This window comes from Elephantulus edwardii, unplaced genomic scaffold (assembly GCF_000299155.1).
Source record: "Elephantulus edwardii isolate Elephantulus edwardi_28Jun2011 unplaced genomic scaffold, EleEdw1.0 scaffold00245, whole genome shotgun sequence".
Classification (NCBI taxonomy): domain Eukaryota; kingdom Metazoa; phylum Chordata; class Mammalia; order Macroscelidea; family Macroscelididae; genus Elephantulus; species Elephantulus edwardii.
Window position 1 is genome coordinate 620,184 of NW_006399995.1, and position 21,560 is coordinate 641,743.

The 21,560-nt window shown below is 41.1% G+C and overlaps 2 protein-coding genes across 2 annotated transcripts in view; both read left to right on the top strand.

Moving 5' to 3' along the window:
• Nucleotides 1-1,153: 1,153 nt before the first annotated feature.
• The window catches only part of CUL5 (cullin 5), a 91,124-nt gene continuing 70,717 nt past the window's right edge, over nucleotides 1,154-21,560 (top strand). Inside the window, exon 1 of the mRNA XM_006899044.1 lies at nucleotides 1,154-1,610. Within this exon, the coding sequence (XP_006899106.1) occupies nucleotides 1,587-1,610 (24 nt within the window). The 5' untranslated portion in view covers nucleotides 1,154-1,586. The remainder of the gene's footprint in view (nucleotides 1,611-21,560) is intronic.
• LOC102850539 (ubiquitin carboxyl-terminal hydrolase 15-like) lies at nucleotides 11,136-12,251 on the top strand (the record flags this gene model as incomplete). The annotated part of the gene is made up of 1 exon (XM_006899043.1): nucleotides 11,136-12,251. A coding segment is annotated over one exon (1,116 nt), but the record flags the coding sequence as incomplete, so codon positions are not given.

Sequence of the window (21,560 nt, forward strand, 5' to 3'; positions counted from 1 at the left end):
CATGGCGCATAACAACAACAACAACAATTGTTCTTTGTGTGTTTAGGACAAAAGTGGTGGCAGCTCACAATGAGGTCCTGGAGATTACTATACTCCTTGCTTTCTCTGCTCCAGACACTGCCCTGTTTTGGACCCTCTGGGCATCCTGCTGGATCAAGTACATTCCTTTGTTTTTCTGCCTGAGTGCTCTCCTTTCACACACAGTATGGGCAGCTCCCTCATGTCCTTCAAGGCTTGGCTCTCTTCTTAGTGAAGCCCACTCAGATCATTCTAAAATTGGAATCTTCATCCCCTTTATTTCGTTGTACTTATTTCTAACCCATCATGCATGTGCTACTGAATTGTTGTTGTGTACCATCGAGCCAAAAATGACTCACAGCTGACCAGCAGGTTTTCAGAAACAGAGTATCGCAAAGGAGATTGCCTTTCTCCTGTGAAGCTATTGGTGGATTTGAACCACATGTCTTTGGGATCTTAGCACAGTTCCTTATCACAGAGCTGTTGGTAAATACAAGTTAACATGCCCCGTAAACTGATGGTTTTCCAAATAAACTGCAGTCTTTCCTAGGCCAGGCATTTATAAAACATGAGGATTTAAAAGGTCAGGATCTTTTAACAAAACATGCCTTCATGAAATCCAACACTTATATTTATTCTGAACAACTTTTTACATAATGTCTGACTGCCAAACTCTCTTGAATGTTGTTGTAGTTGGAACTGAGGAAGTTAATTGCACGGGGTGGGGGGAGACTGTCTTTTTTAGTAGTGGTAGATTTGAACTGTAAACCTTTGGGATTGCAATGCAGCTTCTTACCAACTGGCCACCAGAGGTCCCTATTTTATAGAATATCTAACTACCAAGCTCTCTTGACCAGAAGTATGAATAGTATCACTTTTGTGCATTCATTCAGTCGAAAAATATTCATGAAGCGCCTTCTCTGTACGACTTCTGATCGAAGACAGCTATTACAAGCATTTCAGGATCATGAGTTTTCCGTCTCGCTTCTCTAGGAACCCGGAGCAGGGAAAAGAACGAGGGGAAACGCCGGGTGCTCCCAGCAGAGGGCGTGCTCTCGCCGCCTCCAGGCCGCCGGTCCCACCGCGGCTTCCAGGCTCCCACGCTCGCTCCCGAGCGCGCCCCCGCCCGCGCGTCACGTGACGCGGCCGCGGAACCCGAGCCGCGGGGCCTAAACCGAGCTAAATTGCTGGCGGTGGCCCCTGCGGCGATAAAGATAAACGCTAATCCAAAGGAGCGAAAAGGGGGGAAGTGGAGTCGATGCTTCCTCCTTCACTTCAGGTCGGCTCCGGCTACCCTTTCGCCATCCGTCGTTCTCGTCTCTCCGAACATTTGCATGAGTTCTTCCGTGCGGAGAAGCGCCGGTGACCATGTAGCAGGACAGCGTGAGGAAGCTGCCGGTGCCTGGGACGAGGTGAGCGCGGTGGACACCTCGCTCCGGCGCCCGTCATCCCGTCGGTGCGGCCGCAGCGGCCCGTTGGCCCGGGTGGGAACTCCGGCCTCCGCTCGGGCCTGGTCCAGAGCGCAGCGAAATCTCGCACCGCCTCGCGAGAGCCGAAGTTGAAGGAACATGGCGACGTCTAATCTGTTAAAGGTAAGACTCTTGGTCAAGTCTGGGTTGTATGCCGTGGCCGCCCGCTTCATCTTTCCCGAAAGGCTCGGCTGCGATCCGCAGGAGTGTTCGGGGGTTGCCGCCCGGAGGGAAGGCGCTGCGGCTCCCGCGGAGGTCCGGGAGCTGTGCTGGTCGCTCCCGCGGGTGCCCGGCGTGCGAAAGGCCCGGCTGCGGGCTGGCGGGGGGCGACGCTCTTAAAGGGGCGCTTTGCGAGGGTCGCGGGCGGTGAGCGGTCGTGACAGGCTGGGCCCTGAGTCCTCGGGGCTCTCACTTTTCTCCGAAGCATGAGTTCAAGATGGGAAAAGAAAAATCCGGGAAAAGAACTGCCAGTTGCAATGACCACCTTAATTCCTTTTCTCATTTGCACGAAATTCCAAGCCGAACCCGAGAAGTCCCTCCCGCCTCAACCCCTTCCTCGCTCTCTTTTCTGCGCGATGCCTTGCTACCTCCCTGGGGCCCCTCAACTCTCGAGTCCTTTTTCACTTAGGAAAAGGCTCTCTTATTCCCCCTGCTCCCGCCCCATTACACACATAACCATATGATGGTTGATGAAATGCCACCATCGTTTTAGGGTTTAGCAAAGTTACCTTGTCAAAGAAAGCATTCTTCTCTCTTTGGGGTAACAAGAGAGATCTAGGTCCAGAAAGGCAGATGCTGTACCAGCGTTTCAAAAGTTTGAAAGAGGATGAAAAAGACCACCTTCTAATTTGTTCTCTATTTTGGTTTATAGTTAGGGACCTGCAGCCTGAGAATATTGACTTAAATTTGCAGAGTTGATCAGCCTGTTGTTTACCATGGAGTTAGAACTGACCCATGACTGACCCTCAGAGGCAGTAAATTGCAAGGGAAAGGAGGTTGCCTCTGTCTCCTACAGAGCAGTTGGTGGATTCGAACCTTTTACCTTTCAGTTGGCAGTGCAGTTTCTTACCACCAGACCTCATGAACCCCCTAGTGATCAACCTGTGGTGTCCTGTAGAGTCAAAACCAACACATAGCTCACCCACCAGCAGGTTTTTAGAGGCATTTAATCAAACAGGAGGAGATTGCCCACCATTCTCCTGTGGAGCAGTTAGCTGATGGATTCGAGCTGCGTGCCTTAAGCACTGCTCTGTAGCTTCTTACCACTAGGCCACCAGAGCTTTCTTTCAATCCATGAAGAGGAATAATACTAAAATTTACTAGGACCTCATCGTGTCATGTTTAGACCACTGATACTGTGTAATAGGTGGTATTGTCTTATTGTCTTCCAAAATGAAAACTTAATTTTACCGATTTAAGAGGTCTCTAGAACTAAAAGGGCCCTCTGGTGGCCTGGTGATAGGAGCTTTCCACCAAGGCACGTGGTTCTAATTCACTTGCTTTGTGACAGAAAAATGAGCAGTCTCCTCCCCTGCAGTTTACTGCCTTTCACAACCTGGGGGATGGTCAGCTATCCTACTTGACAGCACATAACAACAGAATTAAAACAAAAAAATCAAAATTTAAACTTCACTACTGTTGAGTCTGTTGTGTTGACTCACAGTGGCTGTAAAAACAGAACAAGAGGAAATTGTCCATCTTTCTTGTTTGGAGCTGCTGGTGGATTCAAACTGCTGGACACACAGATTGTGCTGCCGGATGACTCCACCAAAGAGCACCCATAGTTTAGAATTCAGCACAGCTCAGATTACTGCTGACAAATCATTCACACTGACGGAGTCTCATGGCAAGTTTCTGAGGCTGTAAATTGCATGACTGTAAATTTATGGTGTTGGCAGTGAGTATTAAAAGCCATGGAGTGCCAAAAGACAAATGTATCTTATAAAATGCAGCCTGGGTGCTCCGTAGAGGCAAATGTGATGAGACTTTGTCTCACATACATTGAGCATGTTGACAGAATGGACATCATATTCGGAAGGACTGAGTCTCAGAGAAGGACAGGAGAGGAATTGAAGCAGTGACTGCAATCGTTATAACTAATTTGATGCCGCAGATATCATAAAGCAGACAGTTGATTCTTTATTTCTGGATCCAAAAGTTTATAGACTCAAATAGGCTAGAAAACTTTTTCTGTTCCCCACTGAGAGATGGGGGAATTGTCTCATACTTATACATGAAAAAGTACATAGTCATCATATGGGGAAAGGGAGATACAGATCAGTAACAATTCTTAGGAAACTTATATTTAGGGCTGATAATTGTTTAATTTGGCTACTTAAGGGGTTAAGATTAAAAAAATCTTACTTTTTTGATATGATTAACAGGTTGATAGAATTCTTGGGAACCCTGGGGTTGTGTCCTGGCCAGTGTGTCTCCATTGTGTCAGGGAAAGCCTGTGTGTTGCTGTTATGCTAAGCAGGTTTCGTCAGAGCTCTCGGACTAAGAAGGACTTTGCAGTCTATGCCAGAATATCAGTCAGTGAAAGCTCTGTCAGTCATAATGGTCTGGTCTTGTCACAAGTTGGGGATGGACTTGACCGCATCTAACAACATGAGAGAATTGCCTTAGACATTATGTAATTAGATTTCACCAGGCACATTTGACAAAACTGTTAAGTCTTTATGGTCATGATGGAGGAATGTGGGCTAGATGAGAACAGTTAACACTGGATTTAGAAGAGGCGGTGACAGCGGGGGAAATCATTGCTGATGTCAGATGGGTCCTGGCTGAAAGTAAATACCAGAAGAATGTTTATTTACGATTTAATGACTATGCAAAAGCATTTGACGGTTTGGAGCATAATTTATGGCCAACACTGAAAAGAGTGAGAATCCCAAAACACTTACTTTGTGCTCATACAAAACCTGTATTTAGAGACCAAGAGACTGTTGTGCAAACAGGGTAAGAGAACACTGCCTGGTTTAAAATTAAGAAAGGTGTGTGTCAGGATTGTATCCTGTCATCATACTTATTCAGTCTGTATGCTGAGCAAATTATTTGAGAATCTGGACTCTGTGGAGAAGAATGTGGCATCACGATTGGAGAAAGACTCATCAGTAACCTTCAGTATGCAAGTGCTGATTGGCAGCACCATGATGGATGATGGAGTAGAGATTGAGCATGTTAACAATTTCAGCTTGCTTGGCTCCACAGTTACTGTCAACACTTGTAGGAAATCAAAAGACAGATTGCATTGTGGAAGTCTGCAGTAAAGGACCTCTCTAAAGTGCTAAGGAGCAGTGATGTCAGTCTAGAGACTGAGTTGTACCTGATCCAGACCATGTTCATGGCAATTACTTGATAGCATCAGAGAGCTGGACAGCGACTGAGGAGGACAGAAGAAACTGCCTTTGAATTGTGGTGCTAGATAAGAGTATTGAATATATCATGGGCTGCCAAAATAACAAATAGGTCTGTCTTGGTGAGATTGAAACCAAGTTTTGCCTTGGAGACAAGGATTTTGAAGCTCTCTCACATACTTAGGGCATGTGCCCAGGAGGGACCAGTCCTTGGAGAAGGACATGCTTGGAATGGTGGAAGAACAGTGCAGGGGAGGAAGACCCAGGATAAGATGGATTGACATGGCAACTGGGACAATGGAGTTAGCTATGTCAGACTCAGTGAGACTGGCTCAGGATAGGTCAGAGTTCAGAGCTATTGTATATAGGGTTGCTATGAATTGCAGGCAATTTGCATGCAACCTTGCTTGCTGAAAATGACTTGAAACACTTGTTGCAGAAGGTCAGCAACATCTCAACATCAAGGAAACAAAAATTTTCACCACTGGACTGATAGGCAACATCATAATAGATAGAGAAAAGACTGAAACTGTCGACAGCTTCATCTTACTTGGATCCATAATCAGTACATTTTGTACCCGCAGTTAGGAGATTAGGAGATGTATTGCACAGGAAAAGTCTATAGTCCGGGATCTCCCCATCCAAATTACTGAGGAGCAATATTAGTTGAGGACTAAGTACTCCTCATTCAGACCACTAGCTTTTCAGTCACTTTCTGTGCTGCTGAAAGCTTGGCAGTGAATAAGAATTATAGAAGAAAAATTGATGCCTCTGAGCTGTGGTTTTGGAGAAGAGTACTGAATATCCCATGGACTACCAAAAGAACAGACAGATATGTATTGGAGAGGTGCAGCCATACTGCTTCTTGAAGGCAAGGAGGATGAAGCTTCGTCTCGCCTATTGTGGGCATGTTGCTAGAAGAAGCTGTTCCTTGAAGAAGGACATTGTTTGGAAAGGTGGGAGGACAGCAGAGGAGAGGATGACCCTCAACTATGTGATACACTAACAGCAGCAATGGGCTTAAGTGTATTAGAGATTGTGAGATTGGCACAGAATAGGACAGGGTTCAGCTCTGTTGTTCATAGGGTTACTGTGAGTTGTACTCAATTCAGCAGCTAACAACAATAACATTCCTTAAGAATGACAAGTTATAAATCACCGTCAAGTTGAAGAGAGGCCTGTAGTTCCCTATTGAAAGAATCCAGCCTTACCCTGTTGGGTGAAATTTAATTCCTTTAATTTGTGGATGACATAGTTTAGGGGAATAGCTAATATGTTTTGAAAGCTAACAAGACTTTAATATTACTAATGTAAAAACCACCTGCTATTTTATTCTGAAATAGGATTTTATAATCTGTATAAAGCAAGTAGACAGTTGCTAAACTTTGATAGTTTGGGCATATACAAAGAATTGTACTGTATGTATTGCCATACAGTTATCAGCAGCGTAGGGTGGTTATAGTTCCAGAAAGTTTAAAAACTGTTTTTAGGTGCTGTCCAGTTGACTTCAACTCATGACAGTTTTTTGTACAATAAATTGAAATGGTGCCTGTCCTCACAGCTGTGCATATTACTACTTTATTTGTTATTTTTCCTTAGCTTTCCAAGTGCTGCTATAGAACATTTGTAGGAGTCTGATAATATAATTTCATTTTCTGATTTAGATAATTTTTAACTTAATAATTTTGTTTATTCAGGCTTGCATTGCACAGTTAGCTTATCTTCGTTTTTAATTGGTTATCTTATTCCAGATCGAAATTGTAATTTTTCTTTGCGCTTCTCCCTCTTAATTGTTAGCAAATTACCCAACTATTTGGATTGTTCTTATCATCCTTGATTGGATAAGCCATAAATTTCTAGTTTGCTCTATATTCTCCTTCCCAAGCCACCTCCTAAATTGCCTCCTCCTACCACCACCACCATTTTTGTTCTTCTTCCTCCATCAGCCTATACCCTGGTCTTGGTGACCTTCTTATTTCCAGAATCCTATCTTCTTACATCTAATTCTGCCTCAACTTCTGCCTTTTTCTATTTTCTGTCCACTTTCAAGAGTTTTTGGGAAACAATCCCTACTTGCTGCCTTTATAATTGACCTCTGAATTTATTTTGATCACTTTTAGAACATCTACAACCACTTGATTGTCATGGAATTCAACTTCTGATATTGTTCATCACTCATCTACTTTTTTTGGTTCTTAATAACATTATTATCTTCTTGCTCACTGGCTTTCCCGACTCCTTCCTGCACCTAATGCTCTCTTCCCCAGGAATGATGATCCTCCCGGCCCCACCCCCAGACAATCTAGCTCATGATTTCACTACTTTACTCACTTAACTCTGGTCTGCACTATAAACCAAAACACAGTTCAGCTTAGTTTCTGCTTAGATGCTTTTGATGGTTCACATTCCTTGAGATCTTTCAACCTTGTTTGGCTAATAACTCTGACATGCTAACTCCTTCTCTGGCTGTCACTCTTTCACACAAACACTACTACCGCTCTGGTAGATTATTTGTTTCCTTGCATACCGGGGCCTTCAAGACTTGACATACTATCTTTGCCTCAGAATTTACCTCTTAAAACCTTATTTATCCATCAAGCATTGGCCCAAATACCTCCTTTCTTAGTGCTCTCAGTTGAAATTATTTTGTGCTGTCCAGTCAACTGTGACTTATAGTAATCCTGTGAACACCAGATCAAAACCTTGTGCCATCCTCATAATGTCATACTTGGGCCGTTTGTCAATATTCACTGGTAGTCCATAGTCCATTTCATTGAGGGTCTACCTTTCTTTCTTTGACCTTTCTCTCTTTTTGAGCTCTGGTAATATGTCTTTGTCTAAAGACTCTGCCAAAGTATGTAAAACTGAGCTTCACCCTTGCCTCTAAGGAGCTCCATGGTTGCACTTCTCCCAACATTTGACTAAATAATTGCCTGTAGTACTATCATCAGTCTTGACACTATGAGGTGGATTGATTCAATGAGTAATGGATGTGGGTGTGTCGGAGACAGTGAGACTGGCACAGGACAGAGCAGGGTTTAGAGCTATTGTACATAGGGTCAGTAACAGCAACAACAACAACAATCTATTGATATCTTCACATCTTTTTTTTTTCTTTAAATTTTTATTATTTTGTGTACATGTACCGTCAAATCAGATCTGACTGGTACAGGAAGATATTGCTCCTCCTTCTCCGGCAGAGCATCTGGTGGGTTCGAACCGTGTACCTCTGGGATTGTGATACCTTCACATCTAATTCAGTGATCTTTCCTTTTAGGTGCTCTATAAATAAGTGCTAATTGACTAAAAAGAGAAGTCTGAGGCACCTATAACCAATCAGTAATTGAGTATTGAATCCAGAATTGAAGACTTTATGGATCTATTCTCTAAGTAGAGGATAAATCCAGAAAGATTTAGGGATTCTTCCTGCTGGTAGCTTAGTGGTAAGAAGTTGTGCTGCTATCCCAAAAGCAGGCAGTATGAATCTACCAGCTGCTCTGTGGGGAACAGTCTCCTCCCATGCGATTTACAGCTTTAGAAAACCTACCAGAGGCCAGCTGTGAGTTGAGTGTGATTTATAGCCTCGGAAAACCCATTGGTGGGTTCTGACTCGCACTTGTTGCTGGCACTTAACAAGAAGTAGATTTTAAGAAAAGGACAGAGAAGTATAACATCAACCCATTCAAGTACTCTTAGGCTGTACAAATCACACTTTTTCCCCCAGTGGAATTTTTTTTTTTTTACCTTTTGATATGAAAAAAAAAATGGTAACAATTTGAAACTATAGAACTGATGCATTACTGCAGTAATTTTATCAGGTATATATAATATGTGCAGGTTGAAATTCCTTGATGGGATGGATGGTTATTGTGCTCAGCTTAATGGAAACTGACAGGTTTGTGGTTTGAGTGCTTAAGGAGAAAGACTTAGTGATCTACTGAAAAATCAACCACTGAAAACCCTGCTGCCTTTTTTTTTTTTTTTTAGGAATTTGAATTTTGCTCCCTGTTTTTCTCTGTTTCTCTTTGGGATCATCTGTTGTGACCCCAGGCAGATTGGTTAATGGTGGTGGCAGCCAGGCACCATGTAGTTAGTTTTGTCTCAAGGAATTTTGAGTTTATGGCTAATGTAGGCTATCAGCCTTCTAGACTTCTGGGATTTTGATTAGCCTCTTGCTTCTGGTAAATAGAGACCAATAGTGTATATTAGATGATCATTTGTAAGGAAAGATTTTTTAAATTAACAAATAGAAGCTCATTACTTTACAGATTAGAAGGCTACAAGTCCAAATTTATGTTGTCCACTCCGGGGGAAGGTTTTCTCTCTGGTGGATCCTGTAAGAAGGCCCTTCTCCCCTTTCAGCATCTGTGGTCTTGACATGCCCTGGAGACATCCAAGTAAGTGTCTTGGCCTTTCCCATCCCAGCGAGGCTCTCAGTACAACGATCCACATCCAAAGAGAATGCTGTGCTCCTGGCTCTTCTTTCTTTGGCACTGAGGCCCTGGTGTTCGTTTAAGACCTTGAATACTGTTTTCATTCACTAGAATGCAGAACATGAACTTTGTAAATTATATTTTACCAGTTGACCAAGTTGTCCTGTGAAACAATGCTTCTAAGCTTCCAAACCAAGAAAATAAATCTCAGAGGTTTTAAGTTCTGAAAAGTTGTATTATCAGTGAGTATGCATGCCTGCCCACACGTATCTGTATGCACAGAAATAGAGACAACTATTTCTCCTCACTTATGTATGTGCCAGAACCTGCCTATATTGCATATATGTGTATACCTATCCATATGTTATATTAAACCTAACTTTTGGTTTTTGTCAGAGTTGCAGTCTTATTTAGGTCTAATTCTTCAGGACACGCATCTTTTTCTTTGGAGCATTTCTCAGTGACATCATATACTTTGGCCAGGTTGTACTCACTGCACCTGCGTTTGGTGCCACTTTCCTCTTCACTAAACATTACAAAGTACAGATGGTCTAAAACTCGCTTCTCTCCCTCGCTTCTCCTCCCCTTGGTAACCACTGAACACTGATCTCTTTACTATGTCTCTCTCATCCTCTTACAAAGAAGGTTGCATTTTGTAATACTGACATAGTGACTTGGACAATGGATTTGAAGCACAGAGATTGCATAGAATTGGGCAGGGACTTGATCTGTTGCTCTTAGGGTTACAATGAGTCAACATCCACTTGATGGCATTATTGTTAGGAGATAATACTTGAGAAGATAATGCTTGCAAAGGAGCAAGGCTTGCTCAGGTGAGGTGGGGAATTCCAGGGAGAGGAAGGAGGCAGTGCAAAGCAGTGAAACTCAGATACTTGATTGGTAACAAATGTAGGTAAGATACCAAGATTGGAATGTTGGCAGTGAAGTGGTCAAGACACTTGAATGGATTATTCTATTTATTGTGTCTATTTAAACATTTAAGAACCTAATTTGTCAGGAAAGGTAATGAGACTGGGTTGAGGGCCAGCAGTATGCTACCTGATTGGTTTGTGATGACAGAGTTGCAAGAAATCCTTAAGCACCTTCAGACCAGGAGTTGTAAACATAGAAGATACTACCATTAAGAGCCCCATAGGCAGTGGAGCCCCACAGGCAATTCCATTGTCTGGAAGTATGCCGGCCTCATGTACCAACTTCGCCTTGAAGGCACAGATCTCTGTATGTGAAATTGACCCCCAAAATGAGCTCATCTTCCTTTGAAATCTCTAAGAAAAATGAAATTGGTTGCACCAGGTACAGTTGCATGACTGTGAATCAGAGTCCAACTGAATAATCTCTCAGTTAAGCATGTCAATCCTATTGAAAGTAGAACTCACTTTAGAGCCCATTTGTACAAAACTAGTGACCAAGAATAAACTAGTGGCTCTGCTCAGCCCAGCAGAAGAGTACCTCTGCTGCACCACTTGTTTCCAAACTTCCACACAGAGGTCCTTCTGCTTCCAAGAGGACTTTCTTCCTTCATTTTTGGTATTTGGCAAGAATTGGTGATAAGCCCACTTCCAACTTCCTTCTGACCTTCATTTCAGTTCAGTTACTGCCCTTGGAAAAGACTTTTTCTTTAACTTAAAAGAACCAGGATGCTTAAAAAAGAAAGGAAGAAATAACCTAACTTTTCAGTATTTTAGGAAGTTAATGGCATTTACCCTTTGGGAAAGGCATCTAAGAGGGATGTGGCCCTGAGGGTCCGTTCACTTACTCTAGTGTCCAGTCCTACCGAATGGTTACATGAGACTCTGCATACAGACAAGGTGAGTGTAAGGGGTTGAAATAATGTACTAAATATGGGAATCTGTTATGTCAAAATATCTACTGAAACCGAAGAATCTGAAGGATCCCTGCACTGCTGTAAGGACCAAAATATTAATGGGAATGGTCCAAATGGCATACATGAAGAAGGTTCACCAAGTGAAATGGAAACAGATGAGCCAGATGATGAATCTAGCCAGGATCAAGAACTTCCCTCAGAAAATGAAAACAGTCAATCTGAAGATTCAGTTGGGGGAGACAATGATTCTGAAAATGGATTGTGTAGTGAGGATACCTGCAAAGGTCAACTCACAGGGCACAAAAAACGATTATTTACATTCCAGTTCAACAATTTAGGCAATACTGATATCAACTACATCAAAGATGATACCAGGCACATAAGATTTGATGATAGGCAGCTTAGGCTAGATGAAAGATCTTTTCTTGCTTTGGATTGGGATCCTGATTTGAAAAAAAGATATTTTGATGAAAATGCAGCTGAGGATTTTGAAAAACATGAAAGTGTGGAATATAAACCACCAAAAAAACCTTTTGTGAAATTAAAAGATTGCATTGAACTTTTTACAACAAAAGAAAAGCTGGGTGCTGAAGATCCCTGGTATTGTCCAAATTGTAAAGAACATCAACAAGCCACAAAAAAGTTGGACTTGTGGTCCCTGCCTCCAGTACTTGTGGTCCATCTCAAGCGATTTTCTTACAGTCGATACATGAGAGACAAGCTGGATACTTTAGTTGATTTTCCTATTGTTGACTTGGATATGTCAGAATTCCTAATTAATCCAAATGCAGGTCCTTGCCGCTATAATTTGATTGCTGTTTCCAACCACTATGGAGGAATGGGAGGAGGACACTATACTGCATTTGCAAAAAATAAAGATGATGGAAAATGGTATTATTTTGATGACAGTAGTGTCTCAACTGCATCTGAAGACCAAATTGTGTCCAAAGCAGCTTATGTCCTCTTCTACCAGAGACAAGATACTTTCAGTGGAACTGGCTTTTTTCCTCTTGATCGAGAAACTAAAGGTGCTTCAGCTGCCACGGGCATCCCATTAGAAAGTGATGAAGATAGCAATGATAATGACAATGACATAGAAAATGAAAACTGTATGCACACTAACTAATGAAAGTCCTAGAAGCCATAAAAGAGACTTTCCTGCTGGTGGTATCTATTGAAACAACAGCATTACCCACCACATTAAAACAAGTCTGAGATGGGGAGTTTCAGATAACCGAATGTAAATCCTTTATCAGATTTTAACTTGTGCAGTACTTGAAGTGAAACACAATGAAAACTTTAACAGAATTTGTCTCTTACTACATTTACAGTCTTGTATTTACAAGCTAAATATATATAGGAAATCACAAATAAACCCCTTTTAAGTTTAAAAAAAAATAAATAAATATGGGAATCTTTTCATGTTTCATGAAAATAAATGAGTAAGTATAATCTGCAGGTGATGTATGTTAACTAAAGCTACTAAAACGAAATGACAATTTGGGATAAATCTTGAAAGATCAATCATTTATATAGTGAATTTGAGGAGGAGACTTTTAAAATGGAATAAGCACTTATCTAGGGAGTTCTGGTGGCCTACTGGTAAGGAGTTGCACTGGCAGCCCAAAGGCATATAGTTTGAATCTTCCAGCTGCTCCTTAGGAGAAAGATGAGTAATCTTGCAATCTATGCCTCTGAGTCAGTTCAGACTCCATGGCACATAACAGTAGGCACTTACCTACAGAGCCCTGGTGGCCTAGTCCATAGGGAATTACTCTGCTAATCCACAGGCTGCACCTCTGATTTTAATCCATCGGTGGCTCTAAGACAGGACCCTCCACAAGATGACTGACACAGTGACTGTACTGGTGACTTGAGTGTTTCAGAGATGAGGATGACATAAGATAGGATTCAGATCCATTGTTCATAGGGTCACTGTGAGTCGTAGTCCACTCAGTGGCTCTTAACAACAGTGACTCCAAGGGAGAAAGATGGGCAGTCTCTTCCTGTGCGATTTACAGTCCTAGAAATCCAGCGGAGGGTCAGCTGTGAGTTGGATTCAGTTTGACTGCAGTGAGTGAGTTTGAGAGACATTTATCTGGTAGACTGGCAAGAGAGAGAAGGAAGACAGGATTTTCTTGTATAAATGATTTTGCCTAGGGCCCTGGTGATAGCACTTTGGGTATATTGGGATAAATTGATGTGATATTTTCTATAAACAAAGCAGGGTGAAAGTTACAATATTAGTCATGATACTTGGAGCCGTTAGGTGATTAAGCAGTGTAACTGGGATTTACTCATTTCATTAATAGTGAAGTGTCTACTCTGCACTATTCTAAGTATAAGTAATATACTAGTCAATATGACAGAGTCCCAATAAAGACAGACATCAAAGAAGTAATTAAACAGGATAGTTTTTATTAGCAGTCAGGGCTCTGATGAAAACAATGTAATTGGGGACACCTAGGAGGTGTGGCCACTCTACTATGTTTATTTACAATAGAAAATAAATAATTTCCCCCTCAGATATTGCTTTCCATGATGTTCTATTGAATTTGCCTTGTGAATAAGGAGTTGTACTACCAACCCAGAGGCAGGTGGTTTCCTCCCAGGGAGAAAGACGGGCAGTCTCTTCTTGTGTGATTTACAGCCTCTGAAAACCTGTAGGAGGGTCACCTAGCTACTGTTTGGTTCTGACTCGAGGACAGTAAGTCTTTCCTCCCAATTTGACATTTTGTTTATATCCCATAATCTTTCCAGCCTTTTCCAAAGTATGAAAAAGTTGAATCTGAATTAAAATGCCAGTCTCCTAACCAAGGTATCTCTCCTAGTTTAAGACTTTGCTTGGTTTTGGTATTACCAAAGAGCAATGGGGACAGGACTTTGGGGGGGGGAGGAGTTGTTTTAAGGATAATTTGGAAAGGCCTCTCTAAAATGACATTTGAGCTTAGACCTGAATGATCTACATTCTAGTCAAAGGTCTTGAGGTGAAGTGGTGAGCTTAGCATACTTGAAAAGCAGCTGTAAAGGTTAGTGTGGCTGGAACATAGTGAGAATTGCCAGTATCCAAATATATACTGTAGTTTTGTGGTTCCTTTTTTTTTTTAAGAAAAAAAAAAAGTGTGTGTGTGTGTACTATCAAATTGTATCTTACTGGTGGTACAGGAGGAGATTGTCTCTCCTTCTCCAGCAGAGCATCTGGTGGATTCGAACTGTGTGCTTTCGGGAAAGTTTTGTGGTTCTTTTGGCTAATGGGAGGTTGCACATTTGGGATCGCTAATGGCTCAGCGACAGTTTAAGAAATCAGGCATTCAAATAGTTGACTTTATAATTTACACCTGCAAGCTAAGTCTCTTTTGTAAGGTTAGTGAAGTCCCTGAGTGATGTAAATGGTTTTTGTGTTTGGCTAAAAAAAAGCTTGGAGGTTTGCATTCATTCAGAGTCACCTAAGACAAAAGTGCCTGGATTTCCTTCCAGACTTAGCCAGTAGAATCCCTGAGAAGCGCAGTTTCACTCACTCTCAGAAGCAGTTTGTTGGCAACTTACTACTGAGTTTTGTATTTGCACACAGGCAGTTATAGACCTAGTTTTTCTTTCCTTTAAAAAAAAAAAAAGAAAATGGGTCTATTGCTTAGAAACCCATTGCTTTTGAAAAATTCTCTTAAACCTCATTATGAGTACTTTTTTGAGTGACAATATAATTTAGAAAGACCTGTAAAGCTATATTTTATTTCTAGCTTATATCTCTTCTCCCATACCAAACACAGGAAACTTTTCTGTAACCACATTCTTTTTATTAATGCATGTTCACTTACTTATTTATTTTTTAAATGACCACCATGGCTGCAGATAAGAAATTCTGTGACTTTACTATCAATAAGTTTTAAACTGATTCTTCCATTGTCCTGTTGTTAGGTGCCTTTAGGTCAAGTAAGACTAATAGAGACCCTATGAACAAAAGATCTGAACTGTCACATTTCCTGATACACTAGATAAAGCCCATTGTGACAATCACTGTGGCATTCCACCTGGTTGAGGGTCTTCCTCTCCTTTGCCAACCCTCTACTTTTCCAAGCACCTTGTCCCTTTCCAAGGAATAGCCTTTTCTGGCAACATGCCTGAAGTATATGAGACGAAGCAATATCATCTTTGCATCCAAAGAGCACTCTGGCTGCACTTTCTCCAAGACATATTTGTTTGTACTTTTGGCCATCCATGTGATGTTCCGTGCTCTTCTCCAACAGCACAGCTAAAAGGCATGTGTAAAAACACCCCAGTAAATGTATTTGCGTCAAGACAAGAGTATATTAAGGGATCCAGATTTCTTCATATTGATTGTTGTTGTGTCCCATCCAGTCAGAACTGACTCAGAGCTGACCTCTCTAGTGAGTTTTCAGATGCAGTAAATTGCATGGGAGATTACCCGTCCTTCTCCATAGCGCAGCATGTGGATTCAATGTGTGTGTCTTTGAGATTGCAGCACAACTTCTTACCTATAGTTCATAATGATTAGAACAGTGAAAGAGAGCTGAACCTTTGTCCATCTTTTTCTCCCTCTGCCTCACACAATTTTGATCTAATTGCAAGAAACTTAACACTAGTTTATTTCTTCTCCCAGTCCTGTGGTGGATATGTAAAAAGCAACTTAGTACTAAATAAACGGAATTGAATATATCACCTAAACCTTTAATTAAAATGCATCCTTGTTTCCAATCTCTTAGCTTGTGGTTCCACTGCTTATTTAGTCACAAATCATAGAGCCGTGTTGTATTACTAAATAAGCAAAGAGAGGGTATGTTTGAGATACTGGCAAAGACCTCTTTTCCTCCATTTCTTTTTTTAAAAGGTGGTAAAAGATGTTGTATAGTTTTCAAATGTTTGATATGTATTTTGAGAAAACTTTCATACTTTTTTAACCTATGTTTTAGGGTTTAGTATTGTTTATACTTTTAGTTACATGAAGGAATAGTTGTAGAAAAGGAACTATTATAATAATTGGTGAGTTTAAGACTTCACTCTTTTTGCTGAGTCATTCTCAACATTCTTTTTCCCCTTTCATCTAATCATAGAAGTAAGTACTATTTGTAGTATAAGTTATAATGTTGTAATAAAGATAGCCCCAGTATAGATCAATTTCCTGAACATTATTTGTGTGTGTATATATATCATCAAAACAATCTATTGAAATTGATTACTTATTAAATTCATTTTATAGAGGTGAAACCAAAGCACAGAGATAAGCTGTGTTAACTTACTCAAGACCACACAACTGACTGAAGAATAGCTGAGTCAGAATTCTATTCTTATAAAATCCGTTTCACAGAATCTTCGTCTTGTTTCTATGCCTTATTGTAGGGTTTCATCACTTACTGGCTCACATAAACTGTTGCAATAGCTTCCTGTTGCACTCCATTTCAGTTCTTCCTTTTTACATTAATTTTTCTCTAAGTTGTGTATAACCATGTCATAGCCATTGACTGCTTCCCATCCAAGAACTGTTTTAGATTTTAATTTACTAATATTCTTTTTTGTGCATGTACCATCAGATCAGATCTGACTGGTACAGGAAGAGATTGTCCTCCTTCTCCAGCAGAGCATCTGGTGCCAAGAACTGTTTTAATGGGTTAAAATTGTTGCATATGGGATAAGCATGGAGTCAATGGCAAATGGGTTTTCTTTGTAATCTCTCCTATCGTTAGTCTTGATCATGCAATGATTTCAGCTCTTGGCTGCTAATTAAAAGGTCAGGTTCAAACTCACCAGCAGCCCCTCAGTAGAACAAAGATCTGAGAGTCTGCTGCTTTAGCGATTAGCCTTGGAAATGCTATGAGACAGTTCTGCTCTGCTGTAAGGTCATGAAGAATCAAAATAAATTTGATGACAATGCATTGCTTTTCTTTAGTTTGTATTAACATTATTACTTTGCTTCAGTTGAATACTTTCAACACTAGGGTCATCCAGATTCTCTCCCATCCAGGTTCAGAATTAGCGTTTTCTCTAATAAGCCCTTTTAGGAGAGAATGATATCGAGAGGTTAAGATCTAGATACTATTAAAGTATCACTCCTCCCGGGTCCTTTCATTAAACTGAAGACAGACAAGCACATAGGCAGACAGGCAGTCAGATGGGCACACACACACACACACACACACACACGCAGTTACTTGAGTGCTTATGTCTTTATATTATTGGAAACCATAAATTCAATCTTACCGCATTTTAATCTAATACTTTGTCTGCTCTCTTTTCTAAACGTAAATTTCCAGAATCCCTAGGTAGTTGGGTATGACTGAGAGGTAAGAGATTTGCGTCTACTGAGAGGTGCCTTAGAAGAAAGACCTGGTCACCATAAGAAAACAAGTCCTTGAAAACACAATGGAGCACAGTTCTATTCTCACACACATGAGATTGCCCTGAGCTGGATTTGTCTTGCCAACAACTGATTTTATCTTCGTTTTCTGGAAGTGACAGACTTGGCTCCCAGTGTCATCAGTATATTTTATTTTGGTGGTGAATAATATTTCGTTGTGGTTTTATTATGATTAGGGATGTTAAGTGTTTTTTCATATGGCTGTTAACCATTTAAATATGTTTGTCAAGTTTTTTGTATTCTATGTAAAAGCCTGTCTTGAATATTCCTGTTATATCTCCTCATGAGTTTATATGTTGCCTTTTAACTCTCTGATTGGTGTCTTTTTTAAGGAACCAAGGACCCTGGTGGCAGGGTGCAGGTGTGTTACATGCCAGACTGCTAACCAAAAGGTTGAAATGTAGGCAGTGCAGACCCACTAGCCACTCCTTGGGAGAAAGCTAGGCAGTTTTCTCCTGTTAAGGTTTACAGCCTCAGAAACTCCAAAGTTGAAACTAATTTCATGGTAGTGGGTTTTCGGTAGCACTGTGGGTTAATTGTTGAGCTATTCTGTAAGGTATTTAGTGTCTGATGTTTTAAAATCACCTGATCTTCTTCTGAGGCATCTTTGCATAAATTTGAACCACTAACTTACTGCTTCGCAGCCCAGTAAGTTAACTGTGTGCACCATCCACAGATTCTGTAGCTAAGTAATAGCTGAACTCAAACTTAATTATTAATATTGCATCTACCCATAGAAGCAGTTTAAAAATGTGGCTTTAAACCAGTTCAGACACGGCCAATAAAGCAACACTTGTATTTGAATTTTTAAAATGTACATAAGCCAGATCACAGAATGGGAAAAATTTCCCTATTTGAAAATTAGAGGGAACACTGGTGATATCGTACTTAGCTAGTTGCAATCCAAAGGTTGCTCCTCTCCAGCAGTTCACCACATTCACTAGCACTTCATGGGGTAAAGATGAGCCGTCTCCTCTCTTGCAGTTTACAGCCTCAGAAAGCCAGTGAAGAATCTCTGTGAGTCTGGACCAACCTGACTGGCAGAGTGAGTTGAAAACAAGAGCAGCGTGCATGTTGCTTAGCAACCAAGTCTCTTGCCAGGCTGAAGAAAGCGCTGTGCCCAGGTGCCTACCACACTGTGGGAATGTTTTGTTCTCAACAGCCCAGGCAGTCATCCAACATCATACATTAGGCTCCTGAAAAGGCTCACTATTCCCTTCCATTCCAGGGCATCATCAAGTAATTTTCAGATTCAGAACGGTTTTGATTTTGCTTTGTTGGCCATGACAGATTGAGTTTGAACTGATTTAAGTAAGACCTGGTTTCAAAATAAAGGAACTCCATTTTTAGACAGCATATAACACATCTACAAAATTTGCCAAATTAGCCAATATTTGGTAAATTTAGCCAGTACCAAATTATTCAACATTTCATATACTTACAGTGAAAGGCCTGAAGAACATAATTTTGCAATGGAATGATGAAACAAAAAGAAAATGACGATTTTTTTGTCAGATGGCATCATTTTATAATTCCATGATTCCTACTTTACCACTTCCTGTTTTTCTGCCTCATTACCTCTAGTGCCCTTATTCCATTAGAGCCTTTGATGATTTGTCTGTTGTTACGTGCTTTTGAGTGACTGTAACTCATAGTGACACAACAACAGATTAGAACTTTGCCCTATCCTTCCCGATCCTCTTCCATTCTTGAACCCATTAGGAGCAGTCACTATGTTAAGTCCATCCTCTTGAGGATAATTTGTCTACCACCTTATTATGTAATATCTGGATCTGTGGGTTTATACTCTTCTTCAAATTAGAAAACATCTTTTCCAAATATTGACTCCAATCCCCCCCTCTAATTACTTACAGCTTAGATCAGTTGATGTTGATCCACAGCTCCCTCTCTTCTTTCTTGTTCATTTTTACTGTGATCATGTTCATACTTTTCTCTACCATCTTGAACATGTAGAATATATAATAGTTGATTTAATGTCTTCCTTTTTTTACTAAATTTATCTTCTGGATTAGTTCTCTTGGTAGGTTGTCATTTTATTGGTGGATTATATTTTTTCTGGGTTTTTTGTATTTTTGGTTTTGACTGGAGTAAAATTAAGTTAGTTTGATTCTTTTGTTGTTTTAGTGGTTGTGTACTATCAGGGTTGTGTACTGTCAGGGTGAAAACCAGCAGGTTTTCAGAGGCAGTAAATCACACAGGAGTTGATTGCTCATCTGTATTCCGCAGAGTACAGGCAGGTTTGAACTGTATGCCTTTGGTTGGACAGCACAGTTACTTGCCATGAGGCCACCAGACTACTGAAAAGTTGACCTTGTGGTTGTCCTCCAGCTTTCTTGTTGAACAACTTGTTGAACATGTCCAAGGGAGCGTCTCTTTGTTGATGTCAGTTGGTATGCCTTCAGTTCTCTGGAGACTTGTTTTCTGCCAATTGCTTCAGAGCAGTTTGAACTTCTGTCTTCATCACCATAGGCACTTGATCATACATTGCTTTTGTGAAATTCTTCTGTGTCAGCCAATTCTTTTTGATACAGTGACTGTATACTCCTTCCATCTTCTTTTAATGCTTCCTGGGTTACTTAATATTTACCCAAAACACCCTTAAATATTGCAGCTCAAGGCTTAAATTTGTTCTACAGTTCCTTCAGCTTAAGAAATGCCAAGCAAGTTTGCCTCTTTTGTTTTTCTGACCCTCAGTTCTTTTGCACATTTTATTATAATACTTTTATTTTATTTTTTTGTTTTGGGTGTGGCGGTTCGTCCTGTGTGCTCCGGTCCTAGGACGGTGAGAACTTCTAGAACCATTACCAGAGTATCTTGAGATTTGACAGCCTTGGGAGTACTGAGTCAGCCGACTTTTGTTCATCAAACCCTGGAACTACCTGACTTAGGAGTCACGGCCCCAGACAACCTCTGATCGGCCAACTTGGAGCCTTGCAGCCCCTACAGCCACCCTTTAAACATCAAATAACCACAGGCAATCGAGTCAGCAGAAACCGAGTCTCGCAACTTGAGTCTCTGAGAAATCTGCCAACCATGGCTTTCAATCACAGGAGATCCTCTCAACGTCAACCAGCAAGGCATGGTCTCAGATCAGACAACCAGGAGGTTGAACCCTCCCCAGGACTTCGTAGTGGAGAGAACCTCTCTGAATCCCAGAACCCAACAACTCCAGTCGACATATTGCAATACAGCAATATTTCAAATTTAAAAGAGAAATTTCGGCAATACTGGAAGTTCTTTCACATGTGGCTGCAGCCAGAGAACCACAGCAAGGAGGAAATGATTTCCCTCCTAGCTCTGGAGCAATTTATGAGGGATGGGCACTGCCAAGACAGGCCTGCCTTGGTGGAGAAATGGAATTCAAATAGTAGAAACATGAGCAAATTCATGGAAGACCTAAGCAATCATCTCTCACAGCCAGCTGGTTATGTCCACGTCAGGATGCAGGGACAGGAACTCCGGTTTTCAGAAGATGCAACTTTAGATGATGTCATTGCTGCCTTAAAAAATAAACAATCTTCAGAGATGCCAAGAGACTCAAGGATTCCCTTCCTGACTGCTGAGGATATTCTCTTACAAATAGTAGAAGGAGAATATGAGGTGACCACCCGAGAAAACGACAGTACCAGTACAGACAATCAAGAAATTGTTCTACATATAATCCCAGAAGAAAGTTTGCCCACACCTGAAGCGGGAGGTCCTGTTGCAGACAATCCAGAAGATGCCAGAACAGCTGATGCAGGAGAATATGATGATGACAGTGGTGCAGTTTCTCAGGTGACCACCCAAGAAAACAACAGTGCCAGTACAGACAACCAAGAACTTGTTCTACATATAATCCCAGAAGAAAGTTTGCCCACACCTGAAGCAGTAGGTCCTGTTGCAGACAATCCAAAAGAAGCCAGAAGAGCTGATGCAGGTACCCACACAGCTCTGAAACAGCCCCTAGGAGAAGGCTCTTAAGATATTAAAATGAAAGTTGAACAAGGATCTATCTCCAGACAAGACTCAGCAACTAGTGCGACTCCCTCTGCTCACCAGTGT